Raw genomic sequence first — 20,158 nt, 5'->3', positions numbered from 1 at the left:
GTCATCCTGGCCCCCTCCCACTATGCACCACCCTCCAGGAACGGAGATAGGAGGTAGAAGCTGGAGGAGGGCAGGGGAGCCCAAAGAACCTGGCTACTGCAGTAGGAGGAAGGGCAAGGAGGGGAGCAGTGGCAGCTGCCCAAGAACCCATGAGCTGCATGCTTGAGGGGCCCCCTTCAGGGCCTGCATGCGGCCCATAGGCTGCCAACTGTACCGCCCTCATTTGTGCTGTAGACATTCCAGGGATATAAGCTTCTGCCCCAAAAAACTTACTATCCAAGTGTGAGAAAAGGGATGGTTTTGGATGGATAGACAGACACAGGAGAGAGTACCGGAAAACAATCAAGTAGTATTTGTCAGTATGATAGGTTTCAGAATGGTTTCCAATGGGCCAACCATTATTAATGGTTTTGCAGGCATTATAAAAAAGAAAGTATCATGAAGTAGGTTGAATGAGGGCAATGAGGTAGTAAAGGAGAAAAAAAGTGTTTAAAAATGTAACAACTGAGAGACAGAGACTGGCATCATAGGTCAACTAGAAGGAAAAGCTGACATCTTGATACTTCATGACAGAAAGTAGGGAGGGTGGGAATAGGCATGGGCAATTATTTTGGCTGGAGGGGCACTCAGTGAATTTTGGTGTGCTCGTAACAGCCACAGCCATCTTTCTCCTGCACAACAGGAGCTGTAGCATGCCCATCCCCAACCTGGAACCGCATCCTGGCCCCGCCTTTAGCATTGATGACATAGATTCATAGATTCATAGATGCTAGGGTCGGAAGGGACCTCAATAGATCATCGAGTCCGACCCCCTGCATAAGCAGGAAAGAGTGCTGGGCCTACATTACCCCAGCTAGATACACATCCAACCTTCTCTTGAATACCCCCAGGGTAGGGGAGAGCACCACCTCCCTTGGGAGCCCGTTCCAGACCTTGGCCACTCGAACTGTGAAGAAGTTCCTCCTAATATCTAATCTAAATCTGCTCTCCTCCAGCTTGTGGCCATTATTTCTTGTAACCCCCGGGGGCGCCTTGGTGAATAAATACTCACCAATTCCCTTCTGTGCCCCCCTGACGAACTTATAGGCAGCCACCAGGTCGCCTCTCAACCTTCTCTTGCGGAGGCTGAAAAGGTCCAGTTTCTCTAATCTCTCCTCGTAGGGCCTGGCCTGCAGGCCCTCAACCATACGAGTGGCCCTTCTCTGGACCCTCTCCAGGTTATCCGCATCTTTCTTGAAGTGCGGCGCCCAGAATTGCACGCAGTACTCCAGCTGCGGTCTGACCAGCGCCCGATAGAGGGGAAGTATCACCTCCTTGGACTTATTTGTCATGCATCTGCTGATGCACGATAAAGTGCCATTGGCTTTTCTGATGGTTTCATCACACTGCCGACTCATGTTCATCTTGGAGTCTACTAGGACTCCAAGATCCCTTTCCACTTCTGTGCCACCCAGCAGGTCATTTCCTAGGCTGTAGGTGTGCTGGACATTTTTCCTCCCTAGATGCAGCACTTTGCATTTCTCCTTGTTGAACTGCATTCTGTTGTTTTCTGCCCACTTGTCTAACCTGTCCAGGTCTGCTTGCAGCTGTTCCCTGCCCTCCGGCGTGTCCACTTCGCTCCATAGCTTAGTGTCATCTGCAAACTTGGACAGAGTACATTTCACCCCCTCGTCCAAGTCGCTGATGAAGACATTAAAGAGTATTGGTCCAAGCACCGAGCCCTGCGGGACCCCACTGCCCACACTCGTCCAGGTCGAAACCGACCCATCCACCACAACTCTCTGGGTGCGACCCTCCAGCCAATTCTCCACCCACCGGACTGTGCAGTCATCCAAGTCACAGCCCCTTAACTTGTTCACCAGTATGGGGTGGGATACCGTGTCAAAGGCCTTCCTGAAGTCCAAGTATACGACATCCACCCCTCCTCCTGTGTCGAGGCGTTTTGTGACCTGGTCATAAAAAGAGACTAGATTGGTCAGGCACGATCTACCTGCCACGAACCCGTGCTGGTTTCCCCTCAGCATAATTTGTCCTGCCAGGCTCTCACAAATGTGAGCCTTGATGATTTTCTCAAAGATTTTGCCAAGGATGGAGGTGAGACTGACTGGCCTATAGTTACCCGGGTCCTCCTTCCTCCCCTTCTTGAAAATGGGAACCACATTGGCCCTTTTCCAGTCCTCCGGGACTTGACCCGTGCGCCACGAGCGTTCAAATATTCCCGCCAGTGGCTCTGCAATGATGTCGGCCAGTGCCTTCAGTACCCTCGGATGGAGCTCATCCGGGCCTGCCGACTTAAAGGCATCCAGTTCCTCCAAGTGACCCTGCACCACCTCAGGGTCCACGCATGGAAGTCTGGTGCCTTGCTGCTGCCTCCCTACACTCCCAGTGAGAGACTTGTCATGCCTCTCACTTAGGAACACTGAGGCGAAGAACTCGTTGAGGAGTTCAGCCTTGTCCCCTCTGTCCGTCACCAATTGTTTCTGCCCATTTAGCAGGGGTCCTATTCCTCCCTGGGCCTTCCTTTTACTCCCTATATATCTAAAAAACAATTTCTTATTGTCTTTTACTTGGGTTGCCATCCTCAGCTCCATGGTAGCTTTGGCCTGTCTAACTGCCTCCCTACAAGCACGAGCAGAAGAGGTATATTCCTCTTTGGTGATCTCTCCCTGTTTCCACTTTTTATGTGCTCCCCTTTTGGCCCTTAGTCTCCCCAGGATTTCTCTGGTCAGCCAGGGAAGCCTCCTGGCCCCTTTCCCTCTTTTACCTCGCACGGGGATCGTCTCGCTTTGTGCGAGAAGGATAGCTTCCTTAAGGCACAGCCACCCTTCTTGGGCTCCCATCGTTTCAAAACTACTACTCTGCAGTGCATCCTTCACTAATCGCCTGAGTTTGCTGAAATCAGCTTTCCTAAAGTCCAGCACGTTCACCCTACTGGTTACCTTACCCACTCGACGCCTTATGTTGAATTGTACTTTTAGGTGATCACTGTCCCCCAGATGGCTACCGATCTGTAGGTCCCCTACTATGTCATCCCCCGTTGCCAATACCAGATCCAGTAAGGCATTCCCCCTAGTGGGACCATGTACCTCCTGCGTCAGGTGGAGGTCCTGTACACAGGTTAGAAACCTGCGTGAGCGGTGGGACTTTGCTGTCTGTGTCTCCCAGCAGATGTCCGGGTAGTTTAGGTCCCCCATGACCACCGCCTCTTTAGCTTTTATGGTCTCTGAGAGTTGCCTCAGGAGCCCCAAATCTATTTCTTCCCCTTGATGTGGGGGTCTGTAGCAGACCCCTACCACCAAATCCTTTTCTCCTTGCCCCCCATGTAGCCTAACCCACAGTCCTTCTACTTCCTCATCCTTTGATTCTGTCTTGATGAGGGTTGATGTATATTGCTCCTTAACATAGAGCGCAACCCCTCCCCCCCTTTTCCCCACTCTGTCCTTTCTGTACAATCTATAGCCCTCAATATGTACCGCCCAGTCGTGGGATGGATCCCACCAGGTTTCCGTCAGCCCCACTAAGTCGTAGTCGTTTAGTGCAACCAGGAGCGCTAGTTCATCCTGCTTGTTCCCCATGCTCCTAGCATTAGTATATAGGCACTTGAGCCCTGTGACTGGTGCTTTTGCTACCCCCTCGCTCCAAGTCCTAAAGGGCTTTTTGTCCCTAACCTTCCCGTTCCTTACCTGTGCCGTATTGCTGTCCACCCCCTGCCTTTCACGTTCCCAAAGCTCTCTTTCTTCAGGCTGGGCTGTCCTTGTGGGTGCCACCTGGTTTGGTGGTCCACAGCCTCCCCCACCCTCATCTTCCCCTCCCCCCGACGAGCCTAGTTTAAAGCCCGCCGGAGAAGAAAACACACGCTTACCTTTGGGGGACAGGTGAAGCCCATCCCAGCTGAGCATGTCCCTCGTTGTAATGTGTGGGTCATTGTCCAGGAAGCCGAAGCCTGCCTCGAGACACCACTGCCGAAGCCGCCAGTTGGTCTCTCGGATGCAGTTCTCATGCCGTCTTCCACGTCCGTTCACTGGTAGGATGGAAGAGAATACCATCTGTGCACCAAATTCCCTCAGCACGCTGCCGAGAGCCTGGTAGTCCGCCATCAGGTGATCGGGGGTTCTCCTGGCCGCATCATTAGTACCCACATGGACAAGGACCATGGGGTAGTAATCGGTGGGCTTGATCCTGGCCTGGATTACCTCCGTCACATCCTGAATCTTAGCTCCAGGCAGGCAGTAGACCTCTCGTGCTGAAGGGTCCTGGCGACAAATGGGCCCTTCCATACCTCTCAGGATGGAATCGCCTATGACGAGCACGCGTCTCCTCCTCTTCTGGGTCCTCTCAGATCTCTTGATCTGTTTGGAATGTGAAGAATGTGGCGTTTCTTCCTGCCCAAGGGTTTCCTCCTCCCTTTCCATCTCCTGCAGAATCGCCAAGGCCTCGTACCTGTTCTCCAGTCGGACTGGAGAAGCTTGTACCTGCTCGCTGCGAGCCGCTCCGGTCCTGGCTGTGACCGTCTGCCACTCTGCCGTGGAGGTCCTTCCCTGGGCTGCTTCTTCCTTGGGTGCCTGGTCCTGCAGGGAAAGGAAATAACTGTCAATTTCCTCCTCCGCCTCCCTGATCCCCCTCAGCCTGCTAACCTCCTCCCGGAGCTCCCTCACCTGTGCCTCCAGAGCCCTAAGCCGGGCACCTGCCGGACAGGTGTGGGGGCTCCCAATCTCTGCCCCCCCCGGCCCTGCTGGGGATCCCCCGCAAGCCGGGAGGTAGGGGGACATCAGCTTCCCCATGGGCTCAGTCTGGGTGGAGGCCTCAGACCAGCCCCGGTTAGCCTTGTCCCCCTGGGCAGAGGCCCTAGCAGCACTCCTCGTAGACACCATTCTAAGCTGCTGTTTGTAGACCTGTGTGGTGTCTACGTCCTACCCGTACAGGAGTCCCACTCCTGGCCCTCCCGCCGGCGCGAACGCCTGCGCAAACGCCGGCGCGCTCTTACAGAGCGCGCCTGTTTGCGCGCTCTGTTCGCGCTGCGCGGCTCGGGAGCGCGGCTCCCTACCGGCTCAGCTATATGGGACCCGGAGGGCTTCCCCTCCGGATCCGGCTCAGCTGTGCCGAGGCCCTCCGCCCCACTTACCTTCGGGGGATCAGCTGCTGCTGCCCCCGCTGCCGATTCCTCTGCTGCTGCTGCTGCCGCCGCCGCCGCTGCCTCGGGTCAAAAGTTAGTTATGGGGCACACGTGCATGCGGGACACACGTGTGCCTAACTCCTCTCCTTCCCGCTGCTGCTTCCCGAGGCATATAGGTGCTGAAAGTAAGGGGCACAACTCCATTCTGCTCCTGGGTGCCATGTCCAGCCAGGCTGCAGCTGTGCACCCCACTGTAACCACTGCCTCCCCCTCTGCTGCCAGGTCTTGGCTCCAGCCAGACTGCAGCCTCACGCCCCACTGTTGGTACAGAAATCTGGGGGGCATGCATTGCCAATGGCCCACAGCTTATGTCACCAGCCACCTAGTGTGGTGGAAATAGCCCTGGGCAGGTGCCAGCGTCAGCTGTGGAAGTGCCTAGCAGTTTCCAGGTGGGTATAAGGGTGCCGCATCAATGCTAGGTGGAAATAGTCCTGTCCATCCACTCAGCACACTGGAAACAGCTTCATCCACCCATCTGACACCATGCAGAAGCTGGAGCCGCCAGTCACCCATGGGCCAGATCCTATGAGCTGGTGGCTGCTTGCCTGCAGGCTGAATACAATCAGTTGGTGGGCCATATCTGGCCCACAGGCTGTATTTTGCCCACCCCTGGAATAGGCCCTGAAAGACTTTAAAAGTGGAGACAAGTAGCTTATGTTTGATGTGATAAAGAAGCAGGAGCCAGTGGAGGACATGGTCAAAGTGATGGGCGGGGAAAATGATCTTTGCAAAAACATTTTGAATGGATACAAATGGAACAATGTTGCATCTGCCAAGACAAGAGAAAAAGGTGATGTAGTAAGTTAGATGTGGTAAGACAAGAATGTGGACAATAGTTCTAGCTGTGTGGATGGAGAGCATGACATATTATGCAGATTATCTGTGAGATTTAGACACAGAAAGTTGGTGGGGAGATGAGGAAAGTTGGAAAGGTAAGAGGAAAACCAGAAGAGGGCACAATCAGGAAAACCAAGAAAGGACAAGATTTTATCTGAGACATTATTTTAAGTACAAAAAGTATAGCATCAAACTGATGTGAGGGGTGTGGAGCTCAAAAAAAAGTATTCTTTGCCTTTCTATAGATCGGTGTAGGTATCAGCGGGGGCCACATTCTTCAGAACTGTTTGCATTTATAAGTGTATGTATGACAGCATTCATTGTGCAGTTGGCTCAGGATATACCTGCTCCAGCCAGTCGACTTGATATTTTACAAAATCCATAAGACCTGCCAACACCACCTTTCCCATGAGAAAAAAATTAAACCACATTTAGATATGTTTTACCATGACATTTGCCTGCTCTACAGATGGAGAAACCTGGACAAGATAAACAAGTAAGTGCTCCTTGAGAGAAGGACTCAGAGCTGCATAAGGAAAAAAACCAATGTTGACAGTGAAAAAAATCTCAATGGATAATGAAGGGTTCCTTCTGTCAGAGACATAACTCAGGTACAGTAAATTACAATAGGTTCTGAGGCTGCTGGGCATACAAATATAGATATACACACACACATAGTACGGAAATAAAAATGGGTGTCTCCAGCTGAAACAGGTCTGAAAGCAACTTAGGTACAAGTTCAGACAAGGACAAACTGCTCAGCATCTTTCTGGACAATTTAAATGCATGTAATGCACCCCCATACTTCAGACTGTCATACACGTTTATTTCTGCAGTATTTGTTTTGGTGCTTATACAATCAAATAAGCACGTGTAATGTATTTATTTGAATAATCTTTAAACCACACATACATACCGTATTTAAATGGCATGGCCATCCATTGGATGTAACTGATTCTCATTCAGTCCATCCGTTGTTCAAACAAAATATTTTTAGTTTAACTGCGCACGCAGAGTTCTTTCTTTCCAAGTCAAGGATATTAAAATATTAGTGGCACTTTGGAGCTGAAATTTTAAACATACAGAAATGAAGATTGTCAGAATAGTGTCTGCAGCAGACATAACTCAGCCACTCTGAACATGGAGTAAAAGGTAAAAGCTGTGTTCCAAGAAGTTGATTATTGTTGGTGTGAGGACTACAAACAGTAAGTTATATAAATGCTAGCTATTGCCACAGTGATAAATAAATAAAAGAACCAACATTTGAAATCGAGATTGGAAGTCTTTCTAAAAGATGTGTTGAAATACAACCGCCAGATATTCAATTTTCCCTAGAAATTACTAGGGAAAATGCAATGCTTTATATTATACAGGTCAGATTAGGTAATCACAATGCCTTTAAAAGCTATGAGAGATCCAGACAACACTGATCAATCAACTTTTATTACAGCCCATTTCCCACCTTGTTTTTATATGCTCTCCACCTGCAATGAAAGCTCTTTTGCCTGGAGGCTTTGCCTCCCTTCTCTGCAAAGGTAAAGAATGAAGCATAGGTTGGGTTGAGTGTTTGGGTTTTGGTTATGACCTGACGTTTAGTAGATGTGATCCAACTACAAAACAGTAGCTACTTGGGTTTTGGGGGCATGAACTCCTGTGGGTGCTATCTTTTATTAGATCAAGTGCTAGGTTGGGTTGAGCATCCCCGGTTTGTGCCACTGATATCTGGGTTTGTGGGGCAAGAATTTCTGTGGGTGATAAGATATTATTGCATCAACTGTTGGCAAGCCTACGTCCGGCCCAGCTAGTTTGGCAGGTGCGATCTAACCGCAGCGGGGACTCGGGGCAACAATTCCTCCGGGCATCTTTGTCATTGGGTCGCCCGCAGGGCGGGTTTAGAATCAGGTGAGCTTTTGGCCACGGTGCTAGTCTTCCTCATGTCTCATCCTCTCCCCAGCCCCGCTGGGGTCCCGCAGAAGACACCACTCACAAACGCTCCGCTCTGGACGCCCAGCGGCGGGGGCGGCTCCCCCTCTTAACCCTCTTGAGTGCGGCGGGTCCGGCCGAGCGTACAGTCGAACAGGCTGGCGGGAGGGAGGGGGCGGAACGAGGACAGGGCGGGGCGCGCACAGGAAGTCCGCCCCGCCCCGCCCCGCCGCGCGAGCCGGGAGGAGGCGGAGCTCGGCCGCTCAGCCCACAGGTACCGACGCGCTGGGTGGGGGGGGAGGGGCAGGCCCAGGCGTCCCGGCCGTTGCCGTGGTAACCGCGCGTTCCTAGCGGCCGCGCGCGCGCGCCCGCTCAGCTCTGGCCCCGCGCCGCCGGCCCCTGCGTGCGGAGCCGGGGCGCCGTGGGTCAGCCTTTTTCCCGCCTTTGCCTTCTGCTCATTGGCTGGCGGGCAGCGCCTGGCTTCGCGATTGGCCGGAGAGCGCTGCCAATCGAAGGGAAGTTAAAGCTCGCCCGAGTGCCCCCTCAAGAACCGGGCGGCTGGGGTGCTCGGGGTAGCGTCGTGGCGGCCATTTTAGTTGAGGGCAGAACCACCTCAGTTGTGCCCATTCGCTTCTCTCCCGGGTCCGGCTTGGTGAGACTCGGGGCGGGGGGGCAGAGCGGGCCGAGCCCGCCGTATTCGTGCAGCACAGCACGTGGTGTATCAGCTCCCGCTGGATTGGCTGGGGCTGCTTGGCCACGTCCACTCCAGGGCTTGCGTCCATACATGGGTGGGATGCGGACCTGCTGGTGTGGCAGCGCCCCCACTGCCATCCCCAGACACACTGCTCTCAAGTGCCCGCCCTCAGGCTGGCACCCTGTGCGGCCCTGCTTGCCGATGGCCATGCCATGGGCCTGGGCTCTGTGTGGGCACACGTGGCTCGGGTCCACCGTCCATGGACCCATCTTTCAGGGCCCTTGGCCTCTGGTTCAGGCTTTGCTGTGGATGCGAGTTGGCGAGTGACTACCATCTTTACAAGGCCCTTGCTTCACGTTACGTGTATTATCCAATTAACTGGTGAACCACCCAATACATTTAGACCGCTCACATGTGCAAAGTAATCATCACATGATAAAAATGACTGCAACCATAAAAAGCGCTAGCCAGCTATAAAGTTAATGCTTGAAAGTATGCTGGTTGTGTGTAATAGGGCCCTTAATACGGTTGTTCAAGGAGTGCAGAAGTGACTACTGTGGGGAGAAAACTGTCTTTCTTAAATAGGATGGTTTGACACGTTTTCTTTAGCTGAATGGCTTTGCCCCTCAGTCAAAGACACATGGAAGGCTCACTTGGTGGTTTGAGAAGCAAACTTTTCTTGGAGCAGTTAGTTCTGATCTTCAGTCAGAATTCACCCCTCTAGGACATGTCTTCTGCCTACAGAGACAGAACATCCCCCAGGTCAGTACTTTAAAATCTGATCACAGCAGAATTGGATAAAAAAGGCTGATAGTGGTGACTTATACTGGTGCAAATTATTTTACATTTGGAGGAAATGAACATTCACTGGTTTTATTTCGTTACTTGCAAAATAGCAAGTCCTTTTCTTTTTCATTTGAATTTATTGGCCTGAGTGTGTTCAACGGAAATAGAACAACACGAAATTAAATGTCAAAGTACTGGCACACAGTTAATTTTTTTCCTGCTACAAACAAAAAACTTCAAAAACATAATTCTTTTTAAAGGATACTGCAATTACATTTAAAAGGCTTACATTTTGAAAGTCAAGTGGATTCAGAGAGATTGTTTTTAGCTTAAAATTGAGAATGCCACTAGAAGTTGCATTACCTCCTGTGTTGGAAGTAAATTTTTAACTGGATATATACATTGTTATCCTTGTCTGCCTAAAACTAGATATATATTTTTCAACATTTTCATGATTCATAGCACTACTATTTATGACCTTTTGATTTCATGGTAGCATCTCAAGTGCCAGTTTGTGAATTTGGCCACCAGAATGCCTTTCTAAACTATTCTTAAAGTTAAGCTGGTAAATATTTTGGAAAGAAGTTAAAAGGATGATTATGATGGTGACTGTGGTGGACAACACGTATATCCCATTATGCCTCAAATAAAATATTATCATTATGGGCCATATAAAAAAAGGGAACGTTAATGGTTTCTGGATATGAAGTAGGAAGTGGAGGGTAATTGTTGGCAGGAAAGTTGTAGATCCCACTCACCCTGGCATAACTCCCCATATTAATGTAGTTATTTTATGGTTGCACCTGGTTTCTACAGTGAAACTCTAGAAATGTTTATCTTCTGGCACAACCATGGTCTGAAATGTTAATGGTCTGAAATTTTTGGGTATTCTTCTGTAAATACTTTTTCATTTACCTAAAGGTTCACTCTTTACTGAAGTGGGGGGAAAGCAATTACAGAGTATATGCAAGCTGATCGTTTTTTAAAATTAAAAATGATATGCTTTTCAAAGCTATGGCTATCCTCATTTCAAATTAAGTCTGCAATGATTAAATATTAAAATGATTTATGGTTTAAATTAATATAAAAACTTTTCAGGAGATTATTGCAACGATTAACATTTTTAATGTTTTAATACTTCTATAGTTTATCAATCACAGGCACAGTGAAACTGTTTTCAGTCCCCATGCTGATGATCTCGTATGTCATTGCAATATTATGCACAAACTATGTAAACATCATTGTGTTATTGGTAGAGGAGATAAAAAACCACAGTTCATGTTATTGCTCTTTAATAAGCAATTTTGGTATTGGAATATTTTTTTACACGTGAATGAGTGCTTCCTTCATCCCCTCCCCACCCCCAAATGCTGACAATGAGGCAGGAGCATTCCAGGAAAGAAATTAAGTGTAATTTGCCATTTAGAAAGGAACTTTGTTTCATGTGATGACAAACGTAGGTGGTCTGTGGCACAAGCTGAAAGAAGAAAAAGCCCTAGCGTGTGTTTTCCTAGGAAGGACTTACATGAATGCAGCCTAAAATTATCTGCAAACTGCCTATGATTATAAATACGTTTTTACTCTTTTTATTTGAATTATATTTGGGGTCATGAGAAAATGTCATGGCATCCCAGGTGCTTTTGTTTCACTAGCTGCACGTATTCCTACACTAGAATTCAGGGGATTGCCTAAACATTTACTCCAGGCACTCTTAAAATGGAGGATGTTAATTTCTTTGTTTTTCATTTCTACCACATTTCCTTAAGCTTTGGACTAGCAATTGGCATTAGTTTTATTTTATGTTTGAGTTCACTTATCTACCCATGTACTGAAGGCGGTTAAATACTATAGCTTTATATTGTATAGTGTATTGTATCCCAGAACTTTGCAGAGCTACATTCAAAACAATGTATGAAAATATAAAATGCATGAATAAATTATTGTTTGCTTGAGTGTCAAAACCGTGATTCGAAATGTACAACACAATGATCCCTTCTCCGGTGTGCTTGCAATCTAAAGCAGAAGGCAGCTATGGAATGAATTAATGAATGAATTAATATAAGTCCAATAACAGAGATAAAGAGGAATAAGAAGGCATAGTCAGAAGAGAGAAGATGTGATAAAATGAGATTAGAAAATAGATGAAGGACCACTGAATTGAATAGATAGGAAAAGACATTTCCAGATGGCAGAAGTTACAGTAGAGAAGGCACTTGCACAAAATGACAAGTTTAAGAAAAGAGTCGAGACAGATATTAGTGCTAGATGAATATAGAGAATAGTAGTGGGTGGGGGAGATCCTTGAGGTAAACTTCCTTGCTTCAGAGAGGAGTACATGGACCAGTGGCTTGAATCTGAAGCAAAGTAAGTTTAGATTACATGTCAGGAAAAACATCTTCACTGTTAGACTCCTGAGGCAGTGGAATAGACTGTCTAAGGAAGTTACGGGCTTGAGGTATTCCAGAAGAAGTTGGATGGCCACTGAGCAGGAGTGATCTAGGTGTAACTATGCCTGTGTTCTACCATGGGTATTTCCATTGTAGAAACTTTTGTGCTTTGCTGATTGCCCCTGCCCCTACTTTCTGCTATGTGTCAGGCTATTTTTAAGCCTCCCTCAGAAGCATTAGGTGTTGGCTTTAGTCCAGGCTGGGGACTTTGACTGGAGTGTGCCAGTGATCCTGCTGAGACCAAAGCCGGAGGTTCCTGGCTAAAGGGTCGTGCCCCTCCATTCAGGGTCAGACTAATTGGTGTATCTGGAGTCAGGAAGTAATTTTATCCCATGGTCAATTTGATATAGATTAGGGGGGAGGTTGCCTTGTTGTGTAGCAGGGGGTGTTGCCCTCTACCCAAGATCTCTTGAGCATATATTGACAACGTTTCATAGAAGGAGGACATTGGCCTCCATGGTTCCCCTTCTTTACCTGTGGCAGATTAGGGTGTTGGGTCTGTGTTGTGTTAGGGTTGATGGTGGTCTTAGGTGGAGTTTACATTATGAATTGTATAGGATGGTTTGGATAGGGGAGAACCTGCCCCAGGTTGGACTAATTGACCTCTGGAAATCTGTTCCAGCCCTGCTTCTCTATGATTGCACACCAGAAAGCCATTGTCATGCATATAGATTAGTTTGTTGTCACCTGTAAAGGGTGCTGTTTTTAGACTTAATGAATACCAGGCAAAAAGATTAAATGAAATTGCCACTGATTTTTTTTTACTTTTGGTCAATAAGTCAAATTCATCCTGGTAAAGGACCATTGAAGTCAATATAGCACTTTGCTCCCAAAAGAATAAAGCACTTTTTTTTACAGGTTAAACAATTCAATATGGAGTTATTTCAGTCTGTTTTGTTATAATGGAAAAGCTGGTCAGATCTGAGGAGGCAGAAAATTTCAGAGTTTTGTCCTCAGGATGTGCTATTTGCTATAAATGGCACCTGACATAGGATGGGATCTGATCCTAACAATTGCACTTCCTACCATGGCACTCCCATGTATGGCAGGATGTGTGATTTTGGGATCAGGGATTAGATCCCAGTGTAGCCATAACTACTTGTCCAGTGCAGGGGGAGCCTGGAATCCTGAGCTCCGCCTATACCAGCAGGTTGAAAGCTGGGTGCTCAAAACTTGCTTGAACCTGAACCAGTCCCAGGGCTGGGACTTTATTGGGGTCGTTCAAGTTCTGGCACCATCTCTGGGAACACTCCAGAGCTGGTTCCAGACTCTAACATGGTCCTGGGGTTTGTACTGACAACTAGCACCAACCCTGGGACTGTGCTGGGGATGATGGTTCACAGAAGTAGGGTCGGAAGGGACCTTGTAGATCTTCCAGTTCGACCCCCAGCCTGGGTGGGAGAAAAAACTGGACTCAAATGAGTCCATCCAGGTAGGCATCAAACCTCTTCTTAAAGACCCCCAGGGTAGGAGCTAGCACCACTTCCCTTGGAAGTTGGTTCCAGCTCCTAGCCGCCCTAACTGTTAAGTCGTTCTTGCGGATGTCTAATCTAAACCTACTCTCCAATAATTTGTGTCCATTATTCCTTGTTATGCCAGGGGGCGCTAGGGAAAACAGTGTCTCTCCCAAACCCTTCTGGTCCCCCCTAGTGAGTTTATAGGCAGTCACCAGGTCCCCCCTCAGCCTTCTCTTGTGAAAGCTGAACAGGTTTAGATCCCGCAGTCTTTCATTGTAGGGTCTGCCCTGTTGTCCCCGGATCATGCGGGTGGCCCACCTCTGGACCCTTTCAGTGTTGTCCACATCCCTCCTGAAGTGGGGCGCACAGAACTGGATGCAGACTGGTTCAAGACACTGGTCCAGTCTTGGGGCTGAGACAATCAGTGGTTGTCAATGCCAGTCCCAGGACCACACCAAAGCCTGTTCCAGGCCTGGTGTGATCCTTGGGCTGGGACTAACAAACACCTGGTTGTGAGTCCCAACCCTGGTACTACACTAGAGCCAGTTGCAGATTCCTGCAGTCCCAGGCTGGGACCGACAATCAGTTAATTTGGGATCCTAGCCCTGGTCCTAGATGCTTCAAGACATCCATGTGGTCCCAGGGCTAATAACAACAGTAAGGTGATTGTGTGTTCTAGCTATAGGATCGCACCAGAGCCGATCCCAGAATCCTACACAATCCTGAGACAGAGACCACCCCGCAGCCAGTTCCAGACTCCCATGTGGTCCTGGTGCTGGGACTGAGAATTATCAGATTGTTGGTCCCAACTCCAGGACTGTACCAGAGTCTTGAGTCAGCTCTGGTTAAACTGCTGCACGTTCAATTCAAGGTGTAATAGAAATGGGCTACAAAAATGTTACTTTTGTAACTGGTTTTCTATTTTATTGTGCCATTAATTCCTTGAATGTGTGGCACAGTTACTATTTTATGATATGAATAACAGGGTAATCATGTCTTAATTGTAATGTCTGCCAGGAAGGCCTGGTTGTGCTACCAGAAGTTAAGTTGGTCAACGTTTCCCAGGATAATATCTGTTTTCATTTGCTTATGCCTTTATTGAAAAGAAGAAGATGGACGAGATCCTTTTTTTTTTGGCTTAGCCACTGAAAAATAGAGCAAATTGGTAAAGTTTGTCTATTCAGTCATAATCTGCTATAATATATCCAAATGCCAAATGATACATATAGAATAAAGAATACATGGAATATTTACAAACTAGGAAACTATCCCAGAGTCTGGTGTATTCGCATGTCTCTAATATGTAAACTTTTGTTAGGCACTTGACTTTGTGCCACATGACATTCTGATTAAATAATTAACACTATTCAAAATCAACAGAGAATGCATGAAGTGGATTAAGGGAATTGACAGATTAAAAAAGTAGTTGATTCAATGGTGAATCACAACAAATGAGAGTATTCTTGGATTGGTTCTGCAGGGTTTGGTACAAGGTATGACTTTTTTGTCTTACTATTTTCATCAGATATAATATAAAATGCATGAAATTTGTGAATGATACAAAAACTGGTGGAATGGTATATCATACTGAAGACAGGAGAGTCACATGGAGCAGTCTGGAATGCTTGGTAAAGTGTTCCTGTTCATTAAAAATGTGCTTTAATACATCCAAATGCCAAAATATATATCTAAAACAAGGAATGCAGGAAACATCTACAAAGTGTGGGACTATATCCTGAAGAACTGTGACTGAAAGTACATTATGGGTCATAATCAGGGATCCTGGGTTTTTTTGTTTAAAAATCACAAACCCTCTGATAAAAACCACAATTTCTCTGATTTTTAAACCCAATCAAATCCATGTTTTTCTGTAATTAAAATGAAACACCTCTCTGTCTATCTGTATAGATAGATAGCTAGGTAGGTAGGTATGTATCAGCCCTGCTGGTGCCCCTCACTCTCCACCCACAGCTCCCTGCTTCCCCCAGCTCTGCTAGAAGGGGCTTCCAGCTGCCAGGACTATGAGGCCAGGGGCCGGGTCCACAGCCTCCTGTTCCCTGTGGCAGTACCCAAGCCCTGGCTGCCACCCATGGGAGGTGGAGGCTGCTGAGGCAGAGCGGATCACTGGTTGTAATACACAAGCAACGCACTGTGAGCTCCCAGTGTGATGCTGTGACAAAGCCCTAATGCAATAGTAAAGAGGCCAGGATGTGATTTTGCCTCTATATGTAGCATTAGTGAGAGTAATGTTTTTGGAATATTGCATACAGTTCTTGTGCCTACATTTTATATAGGGAGTTTAAAAATTGGGAAGGTGCAGAAAAGAGCCACAAGAATTATTCAAGGACTGGAGAAAATGCCTAACAGACAATTAAAGAGCTCCACCTGTAAAAAATCAGCAATTCTTAACTACAACAATATAGTGACGCAGCTAGGCACCTGGGGCACGGGGCAGTGACAGCTTCTGGTTGCTGCCATGCTACTGGCATATGCTATTTTTTTCTCCTTGCCTCAAGTCAACTGGGGAAGTTGTCTCGATTATCCCACCCTAGTTATGCCACTGTTCAACCAGGATGTCATGTGCCCTGAGGTGCCCTGGACTCTTTTAAGGGACTTGTGGGTTCCATACAATGTTAGCACTGTTAGGAATTCATAGTATGAAAAGTTTTCTGTCCTGTTATGTTCTTTGTGAGTTCTTTGCAGCAGAAGAATTGTTCTATTATTTTCATTAAAAAAAAAAGTCAAAGTTAAGAACTGGCATTTTCCAAGGGATGTCTTGAGCTTAATGAGGTTAAGAACCACTGATTTAGATTATGAGAAAGAAGATTGAATTGTACTATCTCACAAAAGAAAATACTGGATACTAGGTGCTCTTTTAGTGTAGCAGAGAAAGGCATAACAAGAATCAATGGCTGAAAGCTGAAACCAGATAAATGGAAACTGAAAATTTACAGAATTTCTCAGCAACAAGGGTAACTATCCACTGGAACGAACTGGTGTTGGAAATGGTGAATCTTTTAAATCAAAACTGGATGCTTTGGGAGGACATATGCTTTAGCCCAACCCAAATTATTGGGTTTTGGGTTTTTTGTAAACTTTTGTTAATATGTTTGTTTATTTTTGTTACAAGAAACTGTAGGCCAGATCATCAACTGGTATTAACTGGCTGATATCCATTGAAGCTAACAGAATAATGTGCATATTGACTGAGTATTCAGCTATGCTGATTTATGCCTACTAAGGATCTGCGTTGTAGAGGGGGGTGTTTTTGGCTAGGGATTGCACTTGGAATGATGTGGAGAATAGGAAGAGTTTGCTGGATAGGGAAATAGAATGAGATAGGAAGTAGGTGAAAGGGTGGAGAAGACCTTTCCAGAAGAGCATCGAAAGTAAGGAGTGGTTAGGAGGTGGTCAGCTGAAATCTTGCATGGGTTGGAGTGGATGGGATGAAAGGAGAACCAAGAATCTGTAGCACTTATGCAAATAGTGGGGGAAAGTCCTCTCAGAATTTAGGGTGAATATCAGAGAATAACAGCAGCAGGCGGTGGTCCCTTGGGGTGCTTGTGGCCTGCACAGATGCTACCGCCTGGCAGTGTGCAGTTCCGGCCAGAGATGCACGTGACAGCAAGGAGTGGAGCCAGGCTAGCCCGCCTCTATCACACAGGGCTCCTTGCAGCACTTTTTCTGGCACTTGCATGCCTCTGGAGGAAGCCCCACACAATGGGGCTGCCTTCTGGCTCCCTGCATAATGGAGCCGGCTTCCCCTTATCTCCTTGCTCCTTGCTGCAGCACCTGCGCCGGGCAGCAGGTCTCTGCGCCATGGCAGGGCATATGTGGGGGGCCCCCACATGCCTTTACCTTCTCTGGCACCCACACCCTGCTCACCTGAGCAACATGTTCTTATTGCTTCCCTGGGCACAGGCCCCATGCCTCCTGTCCTGCCCAGCTGCAGCTTCCTCCCTGTCCCTGCCAGTTCACCTACCTACTGCCCAGAGCAAGCGTTGCAGCAAGGAGATCATAGATTTCATAGACATTAGGGCTGGAAGGGACCTCAGAAGATCATCGAGTCCAGCCCTCTGCCCCATGGATAGGAAGTCAGCGGGGGTCATAGGAGCCCAGCAAGATAAACATCCAGATGTCTTTTGAAGGTGTTCAGAGCAGGTGCTTGAACCACCTCTGACGGCAATCTATTCCAAACCTTGGGGGCTCGGACACTAAAGAAGTTCTTCCTTATGTCCAGCCTGAAACAGTCATGGAGGAGTTTGTGACCATTCGACCTTGTCATCCCTTGAAGCACTCTGGTGAACAGACTTTCTCCCAGATCCTGGTAAGCAGCTCTGATAAACTTGTAGGTGGCCACCAGGGCAACCCTGAGCCTGCGCTTTTCCAGGCTGAAGAGTCCCATGGCTCTCAGCCTCTTTTCATAAGGTCTGCTCTCCTGACCGCCAATCATGTGTGTGGCTCTACTCTGTACCTTCTCAAACTTCTCCAGTTCCGTTTTGAATTGTGGAGCCCAAAACTGGATGCAGTACTCTAGCTGCGGCCTCACCAAGGCTGAGAACAATGGGAAAATGATGTCTTGGGATTTACTTGAGAAGCATCTGTGGATGCAAGCCAGTGTTTTGCTTGCTTTACTAGCAGCAGTATCACATTGCAGGCTTATGTTTATCTTGTGGTCAGTCATGACCCCCAAATACCTTTCATCTGTAGTGCTAGCCAGCGTACCACTGCCAAGCCTATAAGGATGCTGCAGGTGTTTCCTCCCAAGGTGGAGAACCTTGCATTTTTCAGTGTTTAAACACCATCAGGTTCTCGTTCGCCCATTTCCTGAGCCTGTCAAGGTCAGCCTGGATCACCCTCCTGTCCGTAGGTGTGGACGCTTTACCCCAGAGTTTGGTGATATTGGCAAACTTGGCCAGTCCACTTCTGATACCAATGTCCGCATCATTAATGATATAGTTAAATAGTATAGGTCCAAGGACAGAGCCTTGGGGGACCTCACTGGTTACAGGGCACCATGACGATTGACTTCCATCAACCACCACCCTCTGGGTCTGAGAACGGAGCCAATTCCCCAGCCAGTGGATCGTGGTGTGGCTGAAGCTGCAGTTAGCCAGTTTTACTAAGAGGTGATCATGGGATACCATATCAAAGGCTTTTTTTAAAGTCAAGGTATACAACATCAATCTCTTCTGCCTTGTCCAGGTGATAGGTCACCTGGCCGTAGAAGGAAAGGAGATTGGTCAAGCAAGACCTACCCACAACAAACCTGTGCTGGCTATCTCTCAGGATGTTGCCATTGGCCAGCCTGTTAAGAATGGCCTCTTTGATAATCTTTTCTAAGACCTTCCCTGGGATAGAGCTCAGGCTGATGGGCCTATAGTTTGCCAGATCCACCTTCCTCCCTTTCTTCAAGATATACACCACATTGGCCTTCTTCCAATCATCGGACACTTCACCAGAGCACCAGTTCTCAAAGATCTGTGCCAGGGGCTGAGCTATGATGCTCGCCCCTTGAGCACCCTGGGGTGTAAACTGTCAGGGCCGGCTGATTTGAAGGTGTCCAGCCTCTCAAGGTGATCCTTCATGCATTGATGGAGGATAAGGCTCTCCTTCACCCAGGCCTCCCTGTCTCATAATGGGCAGGGGCATCCCACAGGACTGGTGAAAGACTGATACAAAGTACCCGTTTAGCAAGTTGGCTTTTTCCTGGGCGTCATTGTCAGTTGTTCCATCTGGTTTAGCAGGGGTCCAGTGTTGCCTTTGCTTTTTCTCTGGCTCCCCACATGTCTAAAAAGGACTTTTTATTGTCCTTGATACTTGTAGCTAGTAGTCACAGCCTTGACTTCCCTGGTTCGCTCCCTACAGGTCTGGACCAGTGCAGTGTATTCCTCCTTGGAGGTGAATCCAGTCCTCCATCCTTTGTAGGTCTGTCTTTTTAGATGCAGGAGGTCCAGTAGTTCCCTGGAGAGCCAAGGGGCTGCTGTGCCCTTTTGCTGCCTTTCCTTCAAGATGGGATAGACTTTGCTTGCGCATCCAGGATTGCTTCCTTGAGGAGCACCACTTGTCCTGAACTCCCCTCCCCTTTGGGTTGTGGCCCTCTAGGGCCTCCCTGACAAGCCTCCTGAGCTTTCCTGAAGTCGAGGACTTCTGTATTGCTGACTGATTTGCCAGCTTTACAGCGGATGGTGAAGGTGATCAGCTCATGGTCACCGTCACCCAGCTTCCCTTTGATCATTAGGTCGCTGATTAAATCATCCCCGGTTGCCAGAACCAGGTCGAGCAGCGCTTTACCTCTTGTCAGCCCCTCAACTTCTTGTGTCAGATAGAGCTCATCCACGCACGAGAGAAAGCTTTTCGACTGCTTGGATTGGTCGAGCACTCTTCCTGCGAGATGTCTGGTAGTTGAAGTCTCCCATGACAGCCATGCACCAGGAGCATGTGGCCTTAGCCAATTCCCTGGCGAGGTGAGGGGGAGCTGCTAGATACCAGAAAAGCTGAGCAGGTCCCCTGGCAGCTGCAGCAGTGGCAGCAGAAGCAGCCCTGCTTGGAAGCTGCATAATGGCTGGGCCCTTCTGGCCAGGAGGGTGGGAGCAAAGCATGTGAGCTGGGTGTGGTACGGTTAATTGGTGGGTGCTCACAGGCCAAATGAAATTGCCTGGTCGGCCATATTTTGCCTACCCGTGATATAAGGAGTTTGGTTATTGTTTTGCATAGGCTGTTCAGCTGCAACATTATAACATTATAAATTATTCATTATAAATGAATCTTTCTGTAATTTGGAAGAGAAAAAATACAAAGTACACTCTCAGGCTATTGTACTTAATGTATTTTATCACCT

General features: G+C 47.9%; 1 protein-coding gene across 2 annotated transcripts in view; it reads left to right on the top strand.

Moving 5' to 3' along the window:
- Nucleotides 1-8,134: 8,134 nt before the first annotated feature.
- Nucleotides 8,135-20,158, top strand: part of TRIQK (triple QxxK/R motif containing) — a 96,891-nt gene continuing 84,867 nt past the window's right edge. Inside the window, exons 1-2 of one of the 2 annotated variants that reach the window (XM_090040326.1) lie at nucleotides 8,306-8,585; nucleotides 9,237-9,389. In XM_090040326.1, the coding sequence (XP_089896452.1) occupies nucleotides 9,355-9,389 (35 nt within the window). In that variant the 5' untranslated portion in view covers nucleotides 8,306-8,585; nucleotides 9,237-9,354. Of the gene's footprint in view, nucleotides 8,208-8,305; nucleotides 8,586-9,236; nucleotides 9,390-20,158 lie in introns of those variants that run through there. The other variant, XM_090040327.1, reaches the window with a different exon arrangement.

Source organism: Crocodylus siamensis, chromosome 3 (genome assembly GCF_052110815.1).
Source record: "Crocodylus siamensis isolate JL-2025a chromosome 3, ASM5211081v1, whole genome shotgun sequence".
Taxonomy (NCBI): Eukaryota; Metazoa; Chordata; order Crocodylia; family Crocodylidae; genus Crocodylus; species Crocodylus siamensis.
Note: the sequence above shows the minus strand (reverse complement) of the source record. Positions and strands in the feature narration are given on the sequence as shown.